This window comes from Camelina sativa, chromosome 11 (genome assembly GCF_000633955.1).
Source record: "Camelina sativa cultivar DH55 chromosome 11, Cs, whole genome shotgun sequence".
Lineage (NCBI taxonomy): Eukaryota > Viridiplantae > Streptophyta > Magnoliopsida > Brassicales > Brassicaceae > Camelina > Camelina sativa.
The window spans coordinates 13860440-13870467 of record NC_025695.1 but is presented as its reverse complement, the minus strand read 5'-3'; the positions used below and the strand labels follow the sequence as shown (position 1 = coordinate 13870467).

The 10028-nt window shown below is 32.5% G+C and overlaps 3 protein-coding genes across 3 annotated transcripts in view; 1 reads left to right on the top strand and 2 right to left on the bottom strand.

Moving 5' to 3' along the window:
- Positions 1-1204, top strand: part of LOC104723254 (probable starch synthase 4, chloroplastic/amyloplastic) — a 12655-nt gene extending 11451 nt beyond the window's left edge. The window contains exons 14-17 of the mRNA XM_010441582.2: positions 342-384; positions 473-534; positions 632-707; positions 883-1204. Of these exons, the coding sequence (XP_010439884.1) occupies positions 342-384; positions 473-534; positions 632-707; positions 883-1062 (361 nt within the window). The 3' untranslated portion in view covers positions 1063-1204. The remainder of the gene's footprint in view (positions 1-341; positions 385-472; positions 535-631; positions 708-882) is intronic.
- On the bottom strand, positions 2444-5414 carry LOC104723253 (thaumatin-like protein 1b). The gene is made up of 3 exons (XM_010441581.1): positions 5255-5414; positions 4465-5170; positions 2444-2595 (listed from the first exon to the last, which is right to left on the bottom strand). The coding sequence occupies exons 1-3, from the start codon at positions 5307-5309 to the stop codon at positions 2574-2576; spliced, it is 783 nt and encodes a 260-aa protein (XP_010439883.1). The 5' UTR covers positions 5310-5414; the 3' UTR covers positions 2444-2573.
- LOC104723252 (LEAF RUST 10 DISEASE-RESISTANCE LOCUS RECEPTOR-LIKE PROTEIN KINASE-like 2.4) overlaps positions 6332-10028 on the bottom strand; it is a 5206-nt gene continuing 1509 nt past the window's right edge. Inside the window, exons 3-6 of the mRNA XM_010441580.2 lie at positions 9671-9999; positions 7875-7909; positions 7729-7764; positions 6332-7644 (exon numbers count right to left, since the gene is read on the bottom strand). Of these exons, the coding sequence (XP_010439882.2) occupies positions 6479-7644; positions 7729-7764; positions 7875-7909; positions 9671-9999 (1566 nt within the window). The 3' untranslated portion in view covers positions 6332-6478. The remainder of the gene's footprint in view (positions 7645-7728; positions 7765-7874; positions 7910-9670; positions 10000-10028) is intronic.

Genomic DNA, 10028 nt, shown 5'->3' with positions numbered 1-10028 from the left:
CTTTTGGTTTTCAAAGTGCTTTAAATTTTCTCTTTGGTTATAGGTTTGCCTGTACATTTCATTGAACCTCAACATCCGAGCAAATTCTTCTGGAGAGGACAGTTTTACGGAGAGCAAGATGATTTCAGACGCTTCTCATATTTTAGCCGAGCTGCATTAGAGTTGCTTCTTCAGTCCGGCAAAAAACCCGACATCATACATTGCCATGACTGGCAAACAGCTTTTGTTGTACGGTTTGATCTTTATATTGAAGCAGTCGCATAATTGACTTTGTTTAGGATACATTTTGAAGCTATTTCGTTGTTATNTCTGTCTCATACGATTTATGCAGCATCTGATATGTTCATCATCCCTTCAATATTTGAGCCTTGTGGACTTACTCAGGTATAAATACAAAACATGATCTGAAACCAAACCATTGATGTGACTAAATATCGGCTACTCATTGTCGGATTCTTTCTCTCTTACACAGATGATCGCAATGAGATATGGCTCCATTCCAATTGTGCGAAAAACCGGAGGCTTAAACGACAGGTAAAACCAAAACTTAAGACCTGGTCAGGAACATTACTTACCTTCAGATGACATTGGTTTCAAAATACATTTCTTCTTATTCTCAATCTTTTTGCAGTGTCTTTGACATCGATGATGACACAATACCAGCCCAATTTCAAAACGGATTTACATTTCAAACCGCGGACGAACAGGTAACTTAACGATTCTCCCTTCTTTTCAAATCTTCACCTGTCGTTGCTCTTCATAGCTGAAAACAGTGGTNTAACGATTCTCTCTTCTTTTCAAATCTTCACCAGTCGTTGCTCATCATAGCTGAAAACCGTGGTGAGCAGTTTATATGTACTGAAAAAGAAAATGTTAAAACAGAGTTTCAATCATGCATTGGAGCGAGCATTCAATCACTACAAGAATGATGAAGATAAATGGATGAGACTAATAGAGAAAGTGATGAGTATAGATTTCAGTTGGGGATCATCGGCTACACAGTACGAAGAACTCTACACGAGATCAGTGGCCAGAGCAAGATCTGCTACTAACCGCATGTGAGTTTCAAATGGCTCACAGAGATTCTTTCTTGTGACAGTACACATTCATATTTAGTTATATATATCTTTACTTGTTCATAATAGAAATAACATTTGGGAGTTACAAACTTACAGTCTTTCAATATGATAATCTACGTTCATCAGTTTCGCACGCTAAACACTTCTCAATATAGTTATGAACAATACTAATATTATTACTTTATACATATTATGTCAAGTTATATACTTTATGGATTTGAACTCATATATTGTACAAGGGAAAACTAGAAAAATCAATCTTAGTAGAAGACCACGTTTGTTTCATATTTTATCAATACGTGAGTTCTTGATTAATCTTAGCATTTATTTGAAGTTTTTAAGTTTTACACACCCCAAGTTCATACCATGCCTATATGTCTTGAAGAAAAGCTTAAGAATATCTTAAAGAGTAATGGGTCTCTCTAATTGGTTTGGTGTCGAGAAACAAGTCTCTTGACTCTCGTCAACACTTTCCCAAGCCGTTACCACATGTAAATCCAGTAGAGGCTTAGGTGGAACCTGTAGAGCTTCTAGGCTTCCTTCCAACATTTCAACGACTTTTCTCATTGGTGGACGATCTGATGGATTGGTCTGGATACACCACAATCCCACCAATGCCATTTTCTTCACTATCTTCTCTTCTTCTTCGACTATATGATCTCCGAAATATTTCATGGTTTCTTTCCTCTCGAGATCTTCATAGATTCAATCTGGGAAGTACATTGAACTGTTTTTGAAAGATAAATAAGTTAGTAGGATGAATGAATTAATGTAAAATTATTGGATAGGAGTTACATTTGAGTTAAATGTAGAGTTAAATGGAGTTACATGCCTTTAAAAGTGAGTTAATTATACATAAATATTTTAATTTGTTATAACTTAAAATAAAAGGAATACCAAGTGGCCTAATCAAAATTCACATGATTTGGTTGTTTGTTGATATAAACTCAACACTTACACATAATATTTCAAAATGAAAATATTACTTTTGAAGTGACAAACTAAATTAGTTTTCTTATAAAATTATATGAACTTCAATCTCAAGAATTTTTAAAATCCCAAGGATAACTTATATCTTTTTGGTTTTCTTTGTTTTTGTTTTTCACTCATCAATTTAATTTATAGTGCTAGATTTCATACTAATGGTTTCATCTTTAGAGAATTTGGTTAAATGGTATTTTTAAAATTATATATTTTTTTATATTTCACTTCCAGTTAAATATGATTTCTTTTTAGGATCATTTTTCATTTTGATTAAAACACAAAGACCAATTTTTTTAATTATGTTCTTTTTGTTTTCAAAAACCTCAGATCATAAATAAAATAAATATTATATTGATCTTTCNCTTTTCTCATTGGTGGACGATCTGATGGATTGGTCTGGATACACCACAATCCCACCAATGCCATTTTCTTCACTATCTTCTCTTCTTCTTCGACTATATGATCTCCGAAATATTTCATGGTTTCTTTCCTCTCGAGATCTTCATAGATTCAATCTGGGAAGTACATTGAACTGTTTTTGAAAGATAAATAAGTTAGTAGGATGAATGAATTAATGTAAAATTATTGGATAGGAGTTACATTTGAGTTAAATGTAGAGTTAAATGGAGTTACATGCCTTTAAAAGTGAGTTAATTATACATAAATATTTTAATTTGTTATAACTTAAAATAAAAGGAATACCAAGTGGCCTAATCAAAATTCACATGATTTGGTTGTTTGTTGATATAAACTCAACACTTACACATAATATTTCAAAATGAAAATATTACTTTTGAAGTGACAAACTAAATTAGTTTTCTTATAAAATTATATGAACTTCAATCTCAAGAATTTTTAAAATCCCAAGGATAACTTATATCTTTTTGGTTTTCTTTGTTTTTGTTTTTCACTCATCAATTTAATTTATAGTGCTAGATTTCATACTAATGGTTTCATCTTTAGAGAATTTGGTTAAATGGTATTTTTAAAATTATATATTTTTTTATATTTCACTTCCAGTTAAATATGATTTCTTTTTAGGATCATTTTTCATTTTGATTAAAACACAAAGACCAATTTTTTTAATTATGTTCTTTTTGTTTTCAAAAACCTCAGATCATAAATAAAATAAATATTATATTGATCTTTCCATATTTATCTATTGGATCACAAAACAAAATAGACTTTATAAATAGAGTTGATACACTTTACAAAATAAAATAGACTTTATAAATGGATAATTATATTCATCTTTAAATATTATATTGATCTTTATAAATTATTAAAAATAATACATGAATATTTGAGATAACCGGAGACATAATAGATAATTAGATATGGATCATTTCAACTTCATGATCTTATTGGGTGGTGAATATTGTAAGAAAGTATGAAAATAATGACTTATAAGATGTTAATATAAAATAGACAATGGAGATAAACCTTTTAAAACATTAAAAAAAAAACAATATAAGATATACATATCATACAAACTCTAAAACTAAGCTTTTACAATGATATTTGATTTGATTTTTTTAAACCCATACGACAACAATAACAAAAAAAACACAAAATAAAACAAAAGAAAAGAAAAGAGATTTGAGATATAGTGGAAGAAAATGAGATAATGAAAGAGTGTGAGACTAAGAGAATAAGATAATGAGTATTTATAGGAAGAGAAGTGATGAAAAATTACATGTAGGAAAATGAGAGTTACAATTCTAATTTATTGTTTTGTTTTAATACAATTGATTAATACAACTTAGTGGAGAAATAAAGTTAATGCATAATTTATAGGGGGAATTTATATGATTTCAGTTTTATATTATGTGAGTTAAATGTGAAGATTAATTGTTTTTTAATTTGTGTTTTAATATTAATATTTTTTTGTTTCTGATTTATTATTTTGTTCTAATACAATTAATTAATACAACTTAGTGGAGAAATAAAGTTAATGCATAATTATAGAGGAAGTTTATATGATTTCAGTTTTATAATATGTGAGTTAAATGTGAAGATTAATTGTTTTTAATTTGTGTTGAATTATAAATATTTTTTTTTCTTAAATTGCATTGCCAAGTGGACCAATAAAGAGAGAGTGAAACCTTACATTTATTTATATGATTATACAAAACTCAAAAAAATATTGACTAAAAATTGAAAATTACATTGTTTAGAGTTATGAAAATTGTTTCTTACAAAAAAAAAAAGAGTATTATACTTAATTTTTTATTAATATATGTGAAAATATTGAAAATCAATTCCATACTAATTTGATAACTAAAAGACCTAAGAGAAAACAAAGTTGTTAGTCGAAAACTGGATGTTAGAGAAGCGTGTGATGTTTTGACGAAGAAGCGAAGTAAAAAATGAACTGAGACTCGTAATTGAGGGAATTCACCTGTTAGTAGTGTTGTTGAGAATCAATGAAGAAGCGCAAAACGTGACGACGTAATCAGTTGAGTTTGGACAAGTGAAAGTACTGACATACTCGTCGTAAGCATAGACATAAGCACGTGGACACGCACTCTCGAAGTTGTTCGTGTACGTTGTCGGTTTGCAATTTTCTTTGGACTTATAATCATTGGTGCAACAAATCTCCGGCTCACCGGATTCTTGACACGCGCTACTACAAGCTACTAGCTTATCTCCCGAGAACGTCTTAAGATCCTCTGGACAAGTCTTGTTCAGGTCATCAACCACACAACCGGCGGGGATACATGTGCTAGTATTTTGCGACGGGATCACCACGATTGGAAGATTATAACCGTATTCGACACTTATGGTGTAGCTGTCGGAACCGCCTTTGTTATCGAATCTGAAGTAGGCGTAAGTCACCGGAGACCAACCGTAATCATCAAGAGAACATTCGATTTTTCCTGAGTCGCAGTCTCCAGTGACGCAAGAGAAATTTCCTGCGGCGGTGGAGCAAAGCGTCCTACCGGAAATAATACCGTACCACGACGAAGGCGCGTTGATGTCACGGGCCTCCCCTGTTTTGAGGGTGAAGCCGGTGGTGGTGATTTGCGAGTTCCATGAGTAGATTACTGGCCACACAGTCTGATCACATTTGTTCTCTATGGTTATGATAGTCCTTGACAACACTCCTACGAAATATGTAAGAAATTAAAGAAGACTTAACAAATCAATAATAAAAATGATGAACCATCAATTAGGAAAAGAAGTCATACGGGAGATGAACAAATGTGAAGCAAGGAAGAAAATAAATGGATTCCTCTCCCCCATCTGACCAAACACACTCTAATGACCTATATTGTGTTAATGTTTTTTCTCTTACTTTTTCCCTGATTTGTATAGAGTTTAGGGTTACTAGAACCTAAACTACGTTCGTTAGTGTTAATTATATAATTCTGCGTTGTGTTTGTCGGTTCGGGAGATTTATAATAATAGTTTAAAGGTTGACGATTTCAAACGTTAACAGTTTGGTTTTTGTAGCTGTTGTTGTCGGGTTGACTCTATTTTTTTCTTTCTTCCTTCACTAATCACTACCTTCAGTTATATTCAATCAACTTATTGTAATGTTAAATGGTAGACTCGGTCCATTTTGTAGTGTAGATATTAAATGATGTTGCTTTCACGAATCATGTCTCTTCTATTTTCTTTTTTCTTTGTATTTAACCATGGTTCAGATTAGTTAACTATGTAGTTTTTAGTATATCTGATAAGATCGTCTTTATATTAATTGTAGAGTAGGGCCTAAGAGATGATGCAATCCAGGTTGATGATGATATTTAACCACCTAACTAAAAGCTTTGTCTGCTACATTTTATGATATGAAGACTAGATAAAAATGTAACATACTTTACTAATTTTACTTAGTATTGAAGGTTTGGATATTTTCTTAATTTAACTAAAAACGAATCAGCTGAATTGGCTCGGTGTATTTAAAAACGATGATATGAATTTGAGAGTCATTATATAAAATTAGTATACAAATTAACCGTAAAGAAGTACAGTAGGTTAAGTAAGGTCTTTATTGATTAACCTAATAGGATAGGATGGTTTCATATTCAAAATTACGATTGTTGTGACGATTAGCAACTTACACTGCAATTTTAATAATCTTACTATTGTACATTTTTCCTATCTAAATACATTCTAGGACATGCAAACTATTTGGTTAATCTACTAAACTAGCAATCATTTTCTAGATCTTTTCTTGGAATAAATATATTTGATGAACATCATCTATCTTGAAGTACAAGTGCCGGCTCGATTGCTTGAAGTAATACTTGCGCACGAACGAGTGATGAAGCAATAGTAAGTATTTATTATAAAACAAAAAAAAATGAGTTCATCAAGAATCCAACAAGAAGATCCCAACATTTTACAACGTTCTTGTTGCCTTTGGTTTACGAGGATTATGAAATACCTTGTTTCTCTTTCACAAAATCTTAAACCGCCTCTTTGGAAAATCCTGAAGTATATTGGCCAGTCGACGAAGATTTCCTCTCTAACAAGCTTAGTGTCGAAGACTGCTGACTATCTTCAGCATTTTCCCAATCCGTTACCACGTGTAAACTCAACGGAGCCTTAGGTGGAACCTGTAGAGCATCTAGACTTCCCTCTAACATTTGAACAACTTTTCTCATTGGTGGACGATCAGATGGAGTATTCTGTATACACCACAAACCCACTAATGTCATTTTCTTAACTATCTTCTCATCTTCTTCGTCGATTATATGATCTTCTAAAAGTCTCATGGTTTCTTTCCTCTCAAGATCATCATAGACCCAATCTGGAAAGTACACTGAACTTTTATTGGACGTAGAAGTTTCAACTCCTTCTCTTTTTGTTGCCCCGATCATCTCAAGAACCACCATTCCATAACTATACACATCCGACTTATGTGAAACTCCTCCATAGTTTTTGGAAAACATTTCAGGAGCAATATACCCTACGGTCCCTCTTGCATCTAACATGGATATGATACTTTCTTTCCGTTTGCCGAGCTTCGCAAGTCCGAAATCCGAAATCTTTGGACAAAATTCTTCGTCTATGAGTATATTCTGAGGCTTTATATCAAAATGCACAATCTTGGATACACAACTATTGTGCAAGTACTCTAACCCGCGAGCAACACCTACCGCAATGTTGTATAAAGCTTTCCAGTCTTTCTTCGTTGACATATTCTCGGAAATAAACTTGTCAAGCGATCCATTCGGCATGAACTCATAAATGATAGCTCTGTTGTTCCCTTCATAGCAAAATCCAAAGAGAGAAACAATATTAACATGAGATGCTCTACTCATGCTAACTAGTTCATTGATGAACTCTTCTCCATTACCCTGTGACGACTCTTTCAAGATCTTCAGTGCAATATCTCGGCCGCTCTTATCGGGTAATTTTCCTTTATAGACAATGCCAAATCCTCCTTTCCCTAGAACATGAGCAAACGAGTTTGTCATCTTCTTGACTTGCTCAAAACTATATCTCTTCAACATCACAACCGCGTCGATGTTCTCGTCACTTAATTCATTCTTTCTTTTCGCATTCTTTGCTCTCACAACTATCGCAATCACAACAATAATGATCGACACAGCTAAAGCTGCTGCGACTCCTGGAAGATAAAACAAGCAAAACTTAGGTGTTATATGTACATGATAGGGCAACAGAGATATGATTGCATTGAATTAGGTGGTACCAAGTATGGTGTTTAACATCATCCCTTGAGAATCATCTGCCAATGTATCAAACAAAAATTTTGATTAGCATTAATTAGACAAAACCAAAATAAACATCTCATACATTATTATAGGAGGAATATAATAAAACAAAAAATAAACTTACGTTTTGGTTCTGCTGGTAATGGAGCCATCGAGCTTCTGGTAACATAATTACATGGATTAGCTTATTAAATTCCATCCAAAACAACCAAAAATATAAAGTACTATTTTATAAATGTAGATCATAAATTTTAGATTTATTATTCTATTAAATCCTGGTATCTTGTTTTGGAACCAATATCCTAGAATTTGTTTCGCCTCAAAAAACATATAATTTTGTTTTGGCTCCAAAACTATAGTTCGTGGTTTGGGGCAATCACATAATCTTGTTTAGAGTTTAGACACCAAAACCGCATAATTGTATACTGGTGTCAAAATCACAGTATCATGTTTCAATGCCAAAACCGAGGGATCCAATTTGCAGCAAAACCGTGAAATCCCACTTTGACGCCAAAACTGTATAATCTTGTTTGGCATCAAATCGCCAGATACCATGTGATATCGAAACAGGGGAATTTCTCAGAGTCATATAATTGAATTTGGGCACTAGTATTGCATAATCAAAAGTAGACGCCAAAACATGAGTTTTGAGCAACTTATTTTATAACTCAGTAACTAGAGCTAAGTGAAGCTAGTAATCAAGATTTATTTTGATTTTCTAAGAATATTGAATTTGAGCCTAGTGGTGTTGTATTTGCTTTGTAATTTTGAGTTACAAGCTTTATATGTAAATTTTTTTATCTCAACGTTGAACCAAAAGACAACTACCATTTAGTTTTTTTTTGTAAAAGACACTAATACAACTGTAAAAATGGCATTGGTGTCATTGCTTTTTCAAAAGTAGCATTTAGTATTCTATAAAGATACATATGTGTGTGTCATTGGACTATCTAGTTTCTATTATATATTCTAAAAATTTATGTCAAACGTTAATTTGAACAATGAATGATAAACTATAGTCTTGTTTACATATTTACACTAATCAGTTAATTTTAAAAGTATTTAAAATTCTATTAGAAAGAAAAATAATTTTTCTACGAGTGGTATAAAATTTCTGTTGAATTTGAAAAATTTCTATAATCATAATAACAATACCAAGGAGATCAGATATCGAGCGCAATATCCAGATTTTTACGAATATCTATATCAAATTCGTTGTAGAGTAAAAACTAATCTGGAAAATGTAGAGTGAATCACAAATACCACAAAAATATCAGGATAATCCAGTTTACTTCGTCCATCCTTATTATTTATTTTGGTGGTTTTCCAAAATTGTCTTTACGTAAACTACAAAAGTTATTTTGATTCTTTTGGTCTTCCAACTAACGCACTCGCTAATTGCCATACACACCAGCGTTTCGATAAGATATTTTATCACACCAGCGTTTCGATAAGATATTTTATCGCTAGTCCTAGTTGACTTTATTTTATAACCGATAGACAGAAAAAAAAAAAAAAAAAAAAAAAGAATAATCATATATAGTAAAAATTGAAATTGTAATAGTTTTATTTGCGAAAATATATCTATAGATTGCTCTCATCTGTATTCTCAATTCTCAAGTGGGTAGAGTGGCCACGCAAATCTTAATTAAAGTCTTAAACATACTGGTTGATTTATACGATAACACGTCAGTTTACATAATATAATGGTTTTTTTTTCCTTAAAACAAAGGAGGAAAATGGACTACATTATTTACGTAAATATCATCATCCTTAATTTTCCTACAAATGACTATCTACCTAACCCTATCTACATATTATAATATGTAATCATATGTAGTGTGATGTTTGACTTAATCAACCTACGCAATAGAGAATTAATTAAAACTGATCGGAGTCTAGCAGGGCTTGTGAATTTACCTGGTGGTGTTGGGAATGGAGGAGGGACAAAACGTGATCACGTAGTCAGTTGAATTTGTGCATGTGAAGGTGCTGTTATTGTCGTTGAAGGCGTAGCTATAGGCGAATGGGCAAGCGCGGTCGAAGTTTTGCACGTACTGTGTAGGCTTGCAAGTTTGTTTTGAGTTGAAGTAACGAGTGCAACAGTTCTCCTGGGAGTTGTCTTCTCGGCATGCGCTATTGCATGCGACTATATCTCGCCCGACAAATTTCTTAAGATCATTTGGACATGTCTTGCTCAAGTCAACCATACAACCTGAGCTGATACATGTCGGGATTGATGGAACAACCTTTAGTGGAAGGTTGTAACCGTACTCTA